The 18,188-nt window shown below is 38.6% G+C and overlaps 1 protein-coding gene across 1 annotated transcript in view; it reads right to left on the minus strand.

The window, feature by feature from the left end:
* LOC115101101 (rho guanine nucleotide exchange factor 28-like) overlaps positions 1-18,188 on the minus strand; it is a 128,861-nt gene that overhangs the window by 46,851 nt on the left and 63,822 nt on the right. Inside the window, exon 15 of the mRNA XM_029620296.2 lies at positions 697-739. Coding sequence (XP_029476156.2) covers positions 697-739 — 43 coding nt within the window. The remainder of the gene's footprint in view (positions 1-696; positions 740-18,188) is intronic.

An 18,188-nucleotide genomic window follows, 5' to 3' on the forward strand; every position in this document is an offset into this window, starting at 1 on the left:
TGAAGCAGGAAACAAAGAGGATGCCTTTTCTTTGTCCGTCCCACTTTTACTGGAGCCATTTACTCAAAGGATACTATACAGTGAATCCTACTACACTCACTGTGTCACAAAGTTACAGTGCATTAGCCTAACTTCATCTGAGCACAGTACTTGTATTTGAAATTTGCATTGGACAACATTTGCATGGCTAAATAAACACTGTCTGAGCACAATGGGCTTACAGTTTAGTCACTGATTTTTAAAAAAGTGTCATATCTCTACGCCACTACTAAAACAGCCCTACGAAATGCGGCACACTAACAAAGTTATACAATCAAAGCCTGGAGTTAAACAAAGAGCTGTTATTGTGGGGGTTTACGTGCCTTGCTCAATGGCACAACGGCATGTAGGATTTGATATCAGCAACCATCCGGTTGCCAGCTCACTTCCCGCCAGACTTAACAAGTCAGACCCGGAATTTGAATTGGCAACCCCTCCGGTTGCTGGCTAGCCTCTCTACGTGCTAGGCTACCTGCCACCCCTTTTCTTGATATGAAGACAACCAGGAACTCCACGACGGAGACAGCCCTCGGTCGCCCAGCAACCAACCAAGTAGTCTTGGTGAAGGCTGGAGAGCCTGGGAATTAGGGGAAAACTGTATGGAACTGTAAAAAATGTCACTCACTTTGGACAAACACTACGTCAGTGGATACATACCTTTTTTCTTGAGGTTGCTTCGATAGGCTGAACTCTCTCCGTTCTGTGGAGGACAAGACAGAACATGAACCCTCTGTGTGAAATAAAACAGCATGAGCAACATTATGGATGATCGCCCCCCTACCCAGTAATGTTGAGCTTACACTGTGATTTGGCAGGATAGCCTAGCCAGCCAATGCACTTACCTATGCCCTCACCCTCACCCTACACACCTACTCATTCAAGGGTTTTTCTTTATTTTTCCTATTTTTTCCTATTGAAAAACAAATTATTAGTCCCACTAAGCGCAAACCAGATGGGATGGCATATCGTTGCAGAATGCTAAATAAATCACAGACAAGTGTCACCAGCAAAGCACCCCCACACCATCACACCTCCATGCTTCACGGTGGAAACCACATACGTTCACTGTTCATCCGTTCACCTACTCTGCGTCTCACAAAGACACGGCAGTTGGAACCAAAAATCTCAAATTTGGACACATCAGACCAAAGGACAGATTTTCACCGGTGTAATTGCTCATGGTTCTTGGCCCAAGCAAGTCTCTTCTTCTTATTGGTGTCCTTTAGTAGTGGTTTCTTTGCAGCAATTCAATTCAACCGTCTCCTCTGAACAGTTGATGTTGAGATGTCTGTTACTTGAACTTGAACTGTGTGAAGCATGTATTTGGGCAGCAATCTGACATGCAGTTAACTGTAGTTAACCTATCCTCTGCAGCAGAGGCAACTCTGGATCTTCCTTTCCTGGGGCAGTCCTCATGAGAGCCATTCTCATCATAGCGCTTGATGGTTTTTGCAATTGCACAGGAAAGGAAAGTTCTGAACGTCCAATACAGCAAATGAAAGAAACTTCTTGTTAATGTACTGTTAAAGGAATTAAATTGCTCTGTTTTAATACCCAATTAAAATTAAACACTCTGTCAATTCATAAGGATTTGTAAGACCCTTATTCTATAATAATGGACAGAGCCCCATCTTAAAGTCAAACATCAGAGTTTATTCACGAGAGTACTGAACACGATACAGGTTACCACAGGTTATAAACTGAAAATGACGTCATTAGTTCCAGTACCAACCCGTGCCATCTCCGTTCCAGTACAAAGGATGTATCTCAAGCCTTCCCACATCCGTCTCCCTACCAATTTAATATAATTTATGGCTGAGCCAAGGTTTTCCGGTGTAGATAAGCATTCTAGCCAGTCTGAAGATTTAGTTAATTCATTTATACCCAGGAACAGACCGTCATTGTTCTAATCCTTGATTCATTCACAAACATTATATTCAGTACTAAGATTAAGAAAATTCATACATATACAGTAACATAATAGTATTCTGATTAGTACATATACAGTAACATAATAGTATTCTGATTAGTCAGTCCTGATTGAAATGTATACATAATTAGTCATCATTGATAAAAATTCCCTTAACATATCCACCCTTTGATTAAATATTATACATCCAATCACACATGTAGTTATATTGTAATATTAAAAAGCCTATTTCAATTTTTATTAGAGATATTTCTTGTCATCAAAACATCACCTAAACATAACCCATTCGCCATGACTTGTTTCTCAGGCCTACATCAGAATCATAACTCTTCTTATCAGGATTTTCATTACAATCTTCATTAAAAAAAACAGTCTAATATTGAAACAGGAGACAACCTAGCCTCCCTAAACATCAAAAATGGTCTCCTCAAACATCCACTTGTTCTGTAGACATGCATTCAGTACTCCACGGGTCAGAACCTGGAATCCACTGGTACCTCACCATTTATTGTCATCGATTTCTCCAGAGTCCTGGAAATAAAGTCTCGTACACAGGGAATTAGACAACAGCCCCATAAAACTAAAACATTCACACAGGTGAATGTAGCCCATAATACAGTGATCATAATATCATACTATCAAACCAATTAGTCAGAGAAGTATTCACCCCAGAGTTTTCTGCCAAACCGTGAGCCAGGGTGGTCAAACCAGCTGAGGCTTCGGGCACTGATTCGTCCGGAGCTGTGTTATTTGGGATGTAAGCACAAACATGGTCCCGATAATCACGCATACTTCTCCCTTTTCAGCCAATAACATATCTAATGCAATTCTATTCTGCCAAGCCATCAGGCTGGTTGCTTCAGTCTGTTTTGCAAAACCTTTAATAGCATCTCTGGTATAATTGTTAAAGCGCTGTTGATTATAATAAATATAATTAATCCAGTCCACGTTCTTATTGAGAGTAGACCACCCGGAAATGCTTAACTCTAATCCTGCTAGAATCTGATTTCTTGCTTTGAACTCATCTGGCACCCCCCGTGGAACCCCAATGTTATCAATGTATACTTTGTCATCAAGAGACCTGGATGGAGTAGCTCTTTTCTCCCATTTGGCTAAACTTCATGTCTCGGTGTTGAATGAGTGTGAAAGGCATTCCCAAATGTACAAGGGAGCATAATCCTGTCCAATCTGTCGGTAAAACCTGCCCTGACATCATTTCCTAGAGTATTGTACCGGGCCAAACGGTAATAATCTCCTCCGGTCACTGTAAAGGGAGGAACCTGTGGATATAAATCGTGCAAGTCAATGCAACTGTCATTATCTGGCATTCCTGCTTTCGTGAACAGCTTTACCATACTGGCCTAACCTCCTCTACCCGGAACTGTACTAGGGTGTCGACCAAGAACTGGTCATATCCATCATACCACAACCCTAGATCCTCCTTCATTACTGTTTAAAGGGATAGGCATCTCTTTATGCAATTACATCCCTCTTACAATCAAAAACTCTCACCTTCACTATACTCCACCTCCTTCCATACTGGGTGAGTGGATTCATATAGCCCTCTCTCTCCAAATGAGCTATGACCTGTGTCCACGATCAATATGGGAACCTGCACCGATATATGCCATAATGGCTCAGAGTCCTAGACTGCCATTTAGTAAAGACCCCATTTGGTCTACATAAAACTCAATTGAGAGATCCTTCCCAACCACTACTCTAACTTCCTGTCTACCCAGATCTAGGGATCTCTTATGCTTGTTTTGGAACAAAATCCTCATCGTCTAAACCATGGGTCAAATTACCACTCTCCGCATACTCAGGTAGGACGTGCTGTATCAGGAATATGGCACCCACGATAAGACAGCTCAGACGAACAGCTTCCATGTGAAGCCCCACCCTCTCCCCGAGAACACATCTCTAGCAAGAGCCAGACACACCTTCACTTCTATGAACAAAAACAGGGGTGATAGGACAGGGAGGATTACTTCATTCGAGAGATGGCCCCTGGAATTCTGTTAATTCCAGTTCTCCTCTCGAACACTGTTTATTGTTCGACAGTGTCAGAGTGTCTTACCCTTCCGCCGTGCGATCTGAATCCGGGTAGCTCTTTCAGCTAGCTGTCACCAGGAGTACTTGGTATGGTCCCCCCAACAAGCCTCGAGGACTGGATTGAGTGACTTCACCTGTAGTTCACCTGTAATGCATAAAATCCTGGACATACAGGCCTGGTTAACAAACATTTTCTCATATGTTTTATCTGATTATATCTTTAACTTCTATGCCTATTTGTTAGCTAAAATTGTTTTTTATTTTATTTATTAGTTTCTTATCCAATAGGCCACTAACTTACCCACCCCCTTTTGATACCTGGCTCTGCCCAGGTAACAACCTTATATACCCTAAATAATGACTTAGGTAGGATTAGTAAATTATCCTTATTTTCTGACATTATCATGTATGTCCTATTCTCCCTTGGGCATCCATTCATCTCAATCCTGTATCAATTCTCTGTCAAGTGTCTTATCTAGTTTAAGAAGTATCTGTGCTATTTATATATGTTCTTAAATATATATGTTTACAGATTTAAACAGTAATTCCTTTCTCGCCTATCTCTCAAAATGCCACTAAGCGTCTCACTGTTTGACTATCTAAAATCATAGATTTTTTTGAAAAAACATGTCTATAAGTGGCAATCTCTAAAGTCCTTACATTTCCTTAATCAATCTATCTTAATCCTTACATAAATCCTAAATCACCACAGATGTCCTATATTCCTGTTAAATTTAATACTATTTAAAAAAAACTCCTAATAGTTAAACAGAGCCTAAACAAATGCTAACCATAACAAAATCCTTCCTACACTTACAAGCTCTTTCCTTCAGGGATCCTCAGTATTCTATCTGACAATAACATGCATGTAATATATGTTGCATAGTGTGGAATACCTTATCTACAGTAATTCATCACCCCTATTTATTCTCAATGATAAATATAATTATTTTCTGTTGTAATATCAAATCCATAATAGCCTATTCAAAAACTTCACAGCTAATATTGTAAATCAGAATCCTGAAACACTTTCTCTTCAGTGATTCAAACAATAATTCTAAACCCCTAACTAAAACTCCATTATAACTAATTTAGTAACCCAACTGACCACAAATTCATTATACAAATGGCTCTCCCCCGGGGCTGATCAGACCCCAAAAGATAGCCATGATAAGGTCAATAGGTCATACCACCCTTTTATAGTTATGTTCCAAACTACATTAGACATATTAAAGAACCCTTTATCCTTAAAATCAAAAAAATTAACTTGTGTAATTAAAACTCATAAAATAAAAACTCATAAAGTTCCATATGTGAGTGTGCCTCTTTAAAATATCTTTGCACTAAAACAAATAGTCCTAACAAATGTTTTGTGTGTATATATTTGCAAACCTTAATGGATAATCAAAACTTCCAGGCCTTTTTCAATTTGGTCGTTTATGGCCGCTATCTCCCCCACTCTCCCCAAGATTATAATCCCAGGAAACATCTAAAAGTGAGACACCTAAACCTCAATTTTCCCAGAAAAACACAACACGCCTAACTAGCATTCACTATGCTACTTCGATTCAGAAACTCAAACGTGAACTATAAACTAAACCTAATGATAATTCCCCCTTGACTCAAATCATTAATCATAAGTTTTAAACAACGTCTATGTATATGTTTACTTAAATGAACATGCTACCCTTAGATACAATTAACCTGATAACATTATTATCCAATGTATTACTTTTTCCCTCTGCCGCAAATGTCGTACATTTCTCAGTGTAAGAAATCCGTAATTTAATCCCAGATATTTAATAAAAATGCAATCGCATTCTCCCATGGCTCCTTCAATTTACATATTTTAGATAACGTCCATCCGTCCCGGAATAAGGAATCCTACTTAAACACACCAGAATACAATGTTTAACTAAGTTAAATCAAACCCTAAAATTGACCATAACCAGTAACCAAATAAACAAACCACTTTTATCAGCAAAAAAAAAAAAACTATACAAAAGCTCACTACTATAATGCTTCAGATGACAAAATTACTCAGAGACTCACATTTACATCTGCTAGTTCCTCAAGAAAAAACAACTTGCCCCTGTTACAGATGTCTACGTATCAGGGGAAAAGCTCAAATAACCAAATCTAACCTAGCTAATTTCCAGAAACATATGCAGTTATGTTTTTCTATAGAGGTTGCTTTTCCACATTAATATCCTAACATTGTTCCACATAATGGAAACAGTGCTCAAATTCACTGGTGTTACATAAACAATCAAACCAGGAATCAATAACCATCAGAATCCATTATCACAATGTTTTACGATTCAGACATCCCAGTCTCCCTTTCTCATAGCCTAATACAGTCCAAATAAACGCCACAAATCTATGATGCCCGCCTAGCGAATCAGCTGCTAGTTTTTAGCATCTTTCCTGATGACTCACAAACTACTTTTTAAAAATGTATTTTGACATTTTTATCAACTTCTGAAAAGTGATTCAAAACAATAATGCACGCATTTTCCTTCTAAAAGACAAACAATTTTCTCCATTACCCCTAGTCACAACATAATTTCTGTGGCGACAAAAGTGCCTTGCGAGTGATGTCATCAACAAGCGCTCAACCTCGACCCAATCCGTAACGACTTTCAATGAATTGTAAATAATTGTTGTTCAATAAACCAAACCTAATTTATCACATCTGTTCAAATCTTGAATTATAATTTACAACCCCAACCAATATCTCTAAATTCGCTAATTTTATAAAAACATTTCGATGGGCATAAATCGTAATTGTCTCTTCGTTATTATTTAGAATTCATTTTGATATAAGTAACTGTCTCGTCTTTGACTTAGTATTTTAATTACGACTCTATTCCCAATACGTTATTCACTTGTCTAATTAAAACTCCTAATAATCCATATGTGAGTGTACCCCTTTAAGATATATTGTCTCTGGGAACAGGGAAATCCCCTTAACCCAAACTTTGACTACAACAACGAAACCTAATAATTATGATAATCCCTTCACATCATTCGCTTTAAACCCCTCGATGTTTCATGTAACTCATTCAGTCCATCTTCAAATTGTCGTCCCAAAATATTTTATACACTCAAACCACTGTGATAAACGTGCACTGTCCCTTTAAGATAAGACATTTACTTGTTCCTCGTAATGAAAACAGATAGTGTTTTTAGAATACGTTAACTTCTTGTTCAAATTCACTGGCGTTACCTAACCAAAAATCAATACTCGGGAAAACAATCACAACTTTTTACGATTAAACTATTCTTACCTATTTTTTTGTCCAAAGTGTTGCACTATATAGCCCCATTGAATGCCTAGCAATTCTGTTGCTAGCTGTTGCATCTTTTCAGACTATCCTTACGATATTTAGCTCCTTTAAAAAAATGTATTTGGAACTTTTAGCCACTTTTGAAAAGTAACTCTAAGCTATAATGCACGCATTTTCCCTCTAAATGCCACAACCCATTTTCTCTGTTTAAATTTATCGTATGTCCGTCGATTCATAAAAATTTAACATTCTGGTTGTCATATCTCTCCGTTATTCCCTACATTTAGCTTTAGGTGACTTTCTCTTCTATATTACATTTATTTAGATGCGACTCCCATCTCAATACATTATTCTAGCAGATCATTTTGGGCAAAATAGCGTATTACAACGAAATTGTCTCGCCATTATTTTTAATGACTTCTTTTTTCAATTCAATCTAAAACAACATATTTAAACATTTCAGTTCATATCTTATACAAACACTAGCGACAATATTTTTTCAGGCAAAACATACAAATAGATGAATTACAATCTAAAATAAATTTTAGTTAACCGCCTCGGCTGGGAACCGAACCGTGGACTGCAGTTTGTAAGACTGCTACGCTCACCACTATACCACCCTCACTATGGAACTGACTGAGATTCTCTGCAAATAGACCCATTTTCTCTGTTTAAATTTGTAACTCCGGCCTCTGGACAACAGAAAATAGTTCTAATTGTAAAGAATTGCTATTATGCAGGAGACCAATCTACTGCTAAATACGTGGCTATTGCATTGTTATAACTGAGACAACACATAGCAACGTATTTTCACAGTAAAGCCTGTGGGGTCCCCTACAGGATAGCTCCCACATTACACACATAATCTCCCTTTTAAACGAACACTGTGTGCCCGAAGAAGATTCTACGATGATGGACAGACAACTGAGCCAATGGCGGAAGACTACAGACTACAACCAGCTGAACCAATCCGGAGATCCGATCTTCCTAGAGTCAACCTACTTTCTGTGACGTATATAAGGGCTGTGCTGACTGTTTACTCGCTCTCTGCCTGCTGTTCCAACACGAATTAACGGAAGAGCCGTAATTACGCTGTACTACATATTTTCACTCTGAATAAACTGTTTACTTGTCATAAAATTTACCACTTAGTCTGAATCGATCCTTGACTGGCTCACCCATCTACATATCCAATTGCTAACAGAAATGGTACGCAGAGAATGGTTAACTAACGGTCCAGTCGAAGTGAGCAGATTGGGTGTGAGAGAGGGGGTGAGCGCGTGGAGAGGAAGATTCGAGAAGGACGGGTGATTTGATTTTCGGGGGGTGGACAACAATTCTGCTCAACTCGGGAAACTGATCTAAAGGTGCACCATAAATAAGGTAAGCAAAACCTGTTAAATCAAACTTTGCATATTGTCGTATAGTCTGCCTAAATTTTGATCAGTATTTCGAGTAAGTATGAATTCTTGTGTAAATTTATAAATTTGCTGACGAGTCGAAAAGAACAGTGTAGTGAAGATATGTAGAAACAAGCCAGCGACGGCTGGTGTGATATAAATCATTGATGAGATATCAGTAGGGGATAGTTAATTACTATTCATTAAACCTGGAACTGAGGGGAGAAATTGTAATTTTGATGAGTCAGCACAGTCTGGTAGCTTTCAATTGATGAGAGATCACTAAAGGCCTACTTAGTTCCAATAGGGGTCGGACATATATAAATTCAGTTCCGATAGGGGTTGGACATGTGTATTAATTCTGATAGGGGTTAGTGTGATATAAATCAGGAATAGAGATCGGTAAGGGGATAGTTAATTACTATTCATTAAATCTGGCACCGAGGGGGGAAATGGTAATTTTCTCCCGCGACCCGGCACGGCTCAGTCCGATAGAAATTCACTGATAGGGATCGGCTTTCAGAGGTCAGAGAGATAACGTGTATTAATTCTGATATTGTTAATTCGATAGGGGTCAGTAGGGGATAGAGTTGAATTCTAGAGTTGAATTCTATCCAGTAATTCCGCTTAGTTCGGTCTGATAGGGGTCGATTAATAAGAGGTCAGAGATATAACCTGTAATTGTGTGTTTTGTCTTGTTTTGTCTATTTGTAACTGTTTATATGAAAATGCAAGGTGGTTGTAATGGTTTCCATTAAGATTGTTGGTGGTTACATAGAGAGAAAGAGGCAGAAAAGAAAAAAAATCACGTATTTAGGAGGGAGGGGTCAGATACGAAGGGAGCGAGAATGATGAGAATCCTGATTGAGGGAAAACTTTGGGCGTTTAGGTTGGTGCTGTTTTCTGTTGTTCAGATGCCGGAGTAACAAATGCAGATAACTGAAAATTGGGTCTATTTGCGGAGAATCTCAGTTCCATAAGCATTGGTGGTTCAGTGGTAGAATTCTCGCCTGCCACGTGGGAGGCCGGGGTTCGGTTCCCAGCTGAGGTGTAAAGAATAGTTATATATGTCTGAGTTTTTGGTTGTAATTGAACTGGTTGTTTTGCAGAGAAAGTTATAGTCACTAGTATTGGTATAAGATATAAACTGAACGTTTTAAATAGTTTGTTTGGTTCAAATTGAAAGACTAATTCATTCAACTTAATATAAGAACGGAGATTTTCATGCAAGGCGATGTCTGTTCACTATATGATTTGTTGGGAATAATACATTGGGAAAAGAGTCGTAATTAAAATGCTAATTCAAAGACGAGACAGTAACTTAAATCAAATTAATTCTGAATAATAACGGGGGAACAATTACGATAGATTTGTGTCCATCGAAATGTTTTTATAAGATTAGCGAATTGAGAGATGTTGATTGATGTTGTAAACTCTAATTCAGGATTCAACAGATGTGATAAATTAGGTTTGGTTTATCGAACCCGAAACTGTTGTTGCAGACAGCCAACCATTATTTACAATGAGTTGAAAATCGTTGTCTTGACTGGGGGTGACAGAGAAAATGGTTAGTGTCCTTTAGAGGAGGTGCGGGCGTTAATGTTGAGTCATTTTTCAGAAGATGATAAACATTTCGAAATACATTTTTAAAAAAGGAGTATGTAAATCGTCAGGAAAGATGCTAAAAACTAGCAGCTGATTCACTGGGTGGGTATCATTGATTTGTGGCGTTTATTTGGACTGTAATTGGGCCGTGAGAGAGAGGGATTGGATGTCTGAGTCATAAAACATCGTGATGGTGGATTCTGATGGTTGTTGATTCTTGGTTTGATCGTTTGAATAGCACCAGTGAATTTGAGCACTGTTTCCATTATGTGGAACGGTGTCAGGGTATTAATGGTGAAAAGCAACCTCTATGGTAAAACATAATTGTACATGTTTCGGTAAACTAGCGAGGTTGAATTTGGTTATTTGAACATTTCCCTTGATACGTAGACATACGTAACAGGGGCAAGTTGTTTTTCCTTGAGGAACACGCAGATGGTGTTTTGTTTTATTGAGATGTAAATGTGAGTTGAAGGAGCCAAGGGAAAATACGTTATTTTTATTAAATATCAGGGATTATAATCTTGGGGAGAATGAGGCCATAAACGACCAAATTGGAAAGGCCTGGAAGTTTTGATTAATCATTAAGGTTTGCAAATATATACACATAAAACATTTGTTAGGACTATTTGTTTTGAGGCAAAGGTATTTTAAAGAGACACGCTCAAATATGGAACTTTATGAGTTTTTATTTTATGAGTTTTAAATTACACAAGTGAATTTGGATTTTAAGGATAAAGGGTTCTTTAATATGTCTAATGTGGTGTAGAACTTGACTGTAAAAGGGTGGGTTGACTCATGGACCTTATCATGACTGTCTTCTAGGGTCTGATCAGCCTTAGGGGAGAGTCATTGGTATAATGAATGTGGTCATATTGAGATACTAGTTTTAAGGTAAATTCATTATAAAGGAGTTTAGAATAGGAGGTTAGGATAGGATATATATTAAGCCAATAGGGCAGGGAATTAAATAGAAAAATAAGTTTCAGTTCTTAGGGGTGATAAATTACTGTAGATAAGGAATTCTGCACTCTGCAACATATATTAAATTCATGTTATTGTCAGATAGAATACTGAGGGTCCTTGAAGGAAGGATTTTGATATGATAAGCATTTGTTTTGATTTTTTTTACCATTAGGGGTTTAAATTTTTTTTTTTTTTTTAAATAGTATTAAATTTAACAGGTATATAGGACATCTGTGATGATTTAGGATTATTAGGTTGATTAAGGAAATGTAAGGACTTTAGAGATTGACACTCATAGACATGATTTTAGTTAAAGTCAAACAGTTAGAAGCTTAGAAATATGAGAGAAAAGGTTTAAATTGGTAAATATATATTTAAGAAAATATATAAGTGGCAGATAGTTCTTAAGTAGATAAGAAACTTGACAGGGAATTGGTACTGGATTGGCCCAAGGGAGAATTGGACATGTGGAAAACTAAAAGGGGCTCCTTCATGATGATGTCAGACATAAAGATAATATACTAATCTTACCTAAGTCATTAAAAAGGTTGATACCTGGGCAGAGTCAGGTATCAAAAGGGGATGGGTAAATTGTGGTCTAGGATAGGATGGGGCTTATTGGATAGGAAAAAAAAAAAAATGTAAGCTAACAATTGGGAATAGAAGTTAAAGATATAATCAGATAAAACATATGAGAAATTGTTTGTTAACCAAGCCTGTATGTCCAGGATTTTATGCATTACAGGTGAACTACAGGTGAAGTCACTCAATCCAGTCCCAGAGGCTTGGGGACCATAGAAGACCCCTGGTGACAGCTAGCTGAAAGAGCTACCCAGATTCATATCGCACGGCGGAAGGGTAAGACACTTTTTTCACTGTCGGACAATAAACAGAGTTCGGGAGAAGAACTGGAATTAACAGAATTCCGGGGGCCAACTCTCGAATGAAGTAACCCTACCTGTCCTATCACCCCTGTTTTTGTTCATAGAAGTGAAGATGTGTCTGGCTCTGGCTAAGTGATGTGTATTTTGTTCCAAAATAAGCATAAGAAATCCCTAGATCTGGGTAGACAAGAAGTTAGAGTAGAGATTACATGATAACCGACTTCGGACAGTTCTAGGATTGGAGAAGAGGGTATCCTTATAGCATGGGGGATCCCACAAGGGTGGATAGGTTTTCCATGATATGGGGAAACCTGGGAGCAATGTTGAACTTTGTAAAGGTGATGAAATCCTACTAACCATCAAAACTATTAAGCTCTCTGATGCAGGCACTCACACCCTCGGACTACAAAGGACGAGGACAGACATGATGGGTGTGTTTTCTATTAAGGTACTGCCAAGACCAGAGGTAACCGGACACACTCCTCTACCACCACTGTGTTAAAAATACCATTCAGGTAATTAATGTTAGAGACTATTCGGCTATGGATCAATTAGAAACTGAGACTGGTTTTGATAGTAGGGACAATTTGTGGCTGTCTTATATGAGGTACACAGCTAAAACCCTGAGAAGAAAGGACTGTATTATTTGTAGTCATATGATAGACCTGTTCTGGCTACACACCCATTTGCTGTAGGAGAAGGAGAGGGGTGGTTGTGTATTCTGAGAAGTTTTTACCAGGTTAAGCCCAATTCAACCCTCTGTTCCTCTTTGAGCCTTGTGTTTCCTGCAGTACCTCCTCATCGGGCCTCTTGGGGTGTTGAGGCATATGGGGGCAATTACGAGTGCATCACGGGTACAGGTAATGGCATTGATTATGGGAGATTGCCTGAAGCTGATTGCAGGAGTAACATAACCATTAATTCCACTTGGCCAGTTACAGGCCTAAACCAAACTAGTGGTCTGGCTGATGTATGTTGGATGAGTGGAGCCAAAAGAGTGCTGAGACCCATTCTTAGAGGAGAATGGCAAGGTACGTGTGGTCTGACCAGTTTGATAATTCCACTGACCATTGTTGATGTTGTTGCTGAACAGCTGCTGAGTTCTGTAACCAGGGGACCTGAAAACATTCCATCCCATGGGAGACATAGATGTAGTAGTGCTCCATGGACAGAGGATGTAGTTGACATACACACTAACTTGTTGGGAGTGCCAGTGGGGATTCCTCATGAGTTTCAGGCCTTGGGTAGGAATGATGGACTCTGGCACTTACTACCTACTATGGGTCCAGCCATGGTGGATGCTAGACAGACTGCATGGATTAATTATATCTACTATAATCAACAGCGTTTTGTGAATTACTCCCGTGATGCACTCACTAGTATGTCTGAACAGCTTGAGGCCACATTTGGGGTTTCCAGACAGAATAGACTTGCCTTGATATGCTTCTTGCCAGTCAGGGGACGTCTGCAAGATGGTCGGTAAACAATGTTGCACATATATTCCTAATAATACCAGTCCAGATGATAGTTTTTAAACTTCACAATCTAAGGCGGGCTTGATGCACTGTCTGCTAAGATGAGGTCCACGGGGGGGTGGAGGAGTCTGTTCTCTTGGCCTGGTTTGGTAAGTACACTGGTATGATGGTTACTGGATTTCTGACCCTAATTCTTGTATTATTTGTTATTGATGTGATGTGCTGCTTGCATCATACCGTGTTTTGAGAAGTCTGTTACAGATGTGGTGAGGGCTTCAGGCATATGCCTTTGCTTGATGCTCCAGTTGGCGATGCTGATACGGACGCATGCTTTCAGGGGAGGATGGGACTGACTGATGATGACACATGGTTTGGAGTCCCTGGGTGGCAAGGAGCCCACCTGGTACAGGATAGGAGTAGCTGAGAGGACCAGATGGTTTCTAATAATTCTTTACTCTGTTTTCCATGACCAAAGTTTTATCCTACATCTTACATGTCAATAACAATAAAGTTTTATCCTGTTTTTGATGAGTGACACCCTTGGGGGGAACAAAGGCATACAACAAAGGCATATATAACTTGTTATTAGTAATAAACTTTTATTATTTTCATGAAATGCTATGACTGCTGAAATAAAGGATAATTGAGTGACACCCTAGCAGGAGTCAAAAGGGGGACCTAAATTTCACACTATTTTCTTTTGTTCTGTTTTTGAATGAGCTGTTCTCTTTTGACATGAAGGTAGTTTAAACTTTGTAACTGTTATATGATTCATTGCTGAGTTTTTGTTCACACCCTTGGGGTTATTTTACATTATAGCCATTACCATATATATGATTGAATATTATCTGCTGTTGCCTTGTGTGGATGTATGTATGTGTTATGCTACCTAGCTGATTTGAAACATTGTTAAAAGTATCAGGGCCATGGAACTTTCTCATGCTGGAAAAATACAGAAGGGAGGGCACATTCAGAGCGTGGGGTTGCGAGAACAAGCGGTCTTTTTGGTTAGATAACAGGAGCCAGGTGTGAGATAACGGTATGGAGCATGAGACCCATCTTTCAGTTTTTGCAGCAATTTTGGGAGGGGGATCCAGTTGCTTTTATTGATTAAGCTTCTCCATTGTATGTCGTGTCCCATCTGGGATGGGAAGAGGGGGAAATTATTTTTCTTTGTGGGCCATTTCCGGATAGACATACCTAGTTTAGGATATTTTTCCTTTTTGGATTATGTCTTCGTTCTTGCTTGGAGTAATGTATCTGGACTATATCACATCTCTTAGGAGATGTGAAGAGAGGGTATCACAACTTTTTCCTGCTGGAAAAAGCTGGCTAATGTGGACAATAATTTTTACTTTTATTTTGAGCTGTTCTCCGCTCTGTTAAATGAGGGTTGTAAGTTCCTAGGTGGCTGGTAGCCAACTTAGTACATAGTGGGATTGAATGGAGAACATGATGGTAATACATAAATATCTATTTCTGTTTAATACCGTGCCTTATTTCATTGTCCTTTTGGGAGAAGTTTCTCTTTGTGTCTGGACCTAGTTAGGTTGTGTCACGTCTCTGGTGAGACGTGAAGAGAGGGTTTTGTAAAGAATTGCTATTATGCAGGAGACCAATCTACTGCTAAATACGTGGCTATTGCATTGTTATAACTGAGACAACACATAGCAACGTATTTTCACAGTAAAGCCTGTGGGGTCCCCTACAGGATAGCTCCCACATTACACACATAATCTCCCTTTTAAACGAACACTGTGTGCCCGAAGAAGATTCTACGATGACGGACAGACAACTGAGCCAATGGCGGAAGACTACAGACTACAACCAGCTGAACCAATCCGGAGATCCGATCTTCCTAGAGTCAACCTACTTTCTGTGACGTATATAAGGGCTGTGCTGACTGTTTACTCGCTCTCTGCCTGCTGTTCCAACACGAATTAACGGAAGAGCCGTAATTACGCTGTACTACATATTTTCACTCTGAATAAACTGTTTACTTGTCATAAAATTTACCACTTAGTCTGAATCGATCCTTGACCGGCTCACCCATCTACATATCCAATTGCTAACATAATTTAACGACCCAAAGTTTTCCCTAAATTAGGATTTTCCTTAATCTCGCTCTCTTTGTAACTGACCCTTCTTTTTTTACCCGATTGTCGCCTCTGACCTTCCCTGTATTCCTGGTTACTCTGGAAATTCTTGGTTACAATTAAAACATTTAATATTTTTCTTTTGACACACCTTATCCAGACATTAGGCTTCAGCAGGGTTATATGGGTGATAATTTGTACCTCCTAGCCGTATTCTACAACCACTATTTCCACCCAATTATAGTTTGTTAACTCCACCCAATTGGTTAACTTTTTAATCTGCGGGAGCGGAGGGCAGCGCCTCTTGACTCTTGTTAGATTTAACATTTTCTGCGCCACCCAAACTCTCTTTTTTGCTTCTGAAAGCCAAACTCCGGCTGTGTATAACCCCTGTTAATTCTGTTTTTCACATTTTTTCCACATACCTTATGTATCTGTTTTATAAGTGATTCCAGCTATTCTACATTTAGACGGCCATCAAAATCATATTTCTTTCTCCATCTTAGACCGAAATCAATGTTTCTCGTCTCTCTGTTCCATATAACGCTCGTCTCCCGTTAGTTTCGGCACTTCCTTTGAGGAATTTCCACCCATTCTTAATCCTTACCGTTACTAGTAGCTATGGTATTTAATCACTTATCTATGCCTTTCTATATTTAATTTTACATTCTATGTGCGTGTATTTCTATGAATTTGCAATTTACCGTTACTTAGTTACTTTAGTTGCTTTTCTGTCTGACTATGTGTGTGTCTCTTTAAAGAGAATCAGTATGTATTTCTCCTTCCTGGAAACCACGTCTATAGATTACTTTTGATCGGACATTTACATTTCACCCGTAGGATATTCTCCTTGGGACTTTCAACGTTAATATCTCATATCTCACTACTCTAGACTAAGTTAACCTCTCCTTAGATATTAATTTCTTTCAGCATTGTACAGGTTCAATTATTCTGTTCGCCTAGAATTACCCTGCCTTCTCACCAAGCCTAATTTATCCTCACCTTTTTATATATATATCTATCTGCTACTTCTTGATAGTCAGACTACTTCCCATATACAGATAGACTACTCAGGTTCAAACTTTATTTAGGTATGTTTTTTGAATTAATGGTTATCCTAATTGTACGGAACAAGCGTCCTAATTCTCCAATGCGTACTATATCTCTCCTTAATAACCTTCCGGCTTGCAAAACCAGGATTTATTAAAGCTCTAGTTTATTTATGGTAGTGCACCTTACCACAGGTCAATTTCAGACCTGTTTCCTTCCTATCGATTTTGGTTAAAACACAAGGTAGAAACCCGTTGTGTTTGTTCAGAATATTCAACCACCTATCATTGATTAAATCCAAACTCCTTTATAACATTTAATCAAAGAAATATCCTAAATAATCCCTCCCAAATTCGAGAATAAAGGCTACTGACCTGCTGCCGACTGGGAAAAGCACTGTTCGTTTGGATCTAGTCACCGTCCTGTCTTCTGGGGTGTATACCGGCCTGCTTTTTTAACCTCAATTCAGAGGCCAGGTCTTAACTAACGTGCACGATTTTTCCGGCGTATGACCTCCAGATGGCAGGGACGGATATTTAGATCCCGGTTCGAAGGACCAATTTGTTAAAGGAATTAAATTGCTCTGTTTTAATACCCAATTAAAATTAAACACTCTGTCAATTCATAAGGATTTGTAAGACCCTTATTCTATAATAATGGACAGAGCCCCATCTTAAAGTCAAACATCAGAGTTTATTCACGAGAGTACTGAACACGATACAGGTTACCACAGGTTATAAACTGAAAATGACGTCATTAGTTCCAGTACCAACCCGTGCCATCTCCGTTCCAGTACAAAGGATGTATCTCAAGCCTTCCCACATCCGTCTCCCTACCAATTTAATATAATTTATGGCTGAGCCAAGGTTTTCCGGTGTAGATAAAAGCATTCTAGCCAGTCTGAAGATTTAGTTAATTCATTTCTACCCAGGAACAGACCGTCATTGTTCTAATCCTTGATTCATTCAAACACATTATATTCAGTACTAAGATTAAGAAAGAAAATTCATACATATACAGTAACATAATAGTATTCTGATTAGTACATATACAGTAACATAATAGTATTCTGATTAGTCAGTCCTGATTGAAATGTATACATAATTGGTCATCATTGATAAAAATTCCCTTAACATCTACCCATCGTGTCCGATTTCAAAAATGCTTTACAGCAAAAGCACAACATATGATTATGTTAGATCACCACCAAGTCAAAAAAACACAGCCATTTTTCCAGCCAAAGATAGGAGTCACAAAAAGCATAAATATAGATTAAATTAATCACTAACCTTTGATGATCTTCATCAGATGACACTCATAGGACATCATGTTACACAATACATGTATGTTTTGTTCGATAATGTGCATATTTATATCCAAAAATCTCAGTTTACATTGGCA

This window comes from Oncorhynchus nerka, linkage group LG19 (genome assembly GCF_034236695.1).
Source record: "Oncorhynchus nerka isolate Pitt River linkage group LG19, Oner_Uvic_2.0, whole genome shotgun sequence".
NCBI classification, from domain to species: domain Eukaryota; kingdom Metazoa; phylum Chordata; class Actinopteri; order Salmoniformes; family Salmonidae; genus Oncorhynchus; species Oncorhynchus nerka.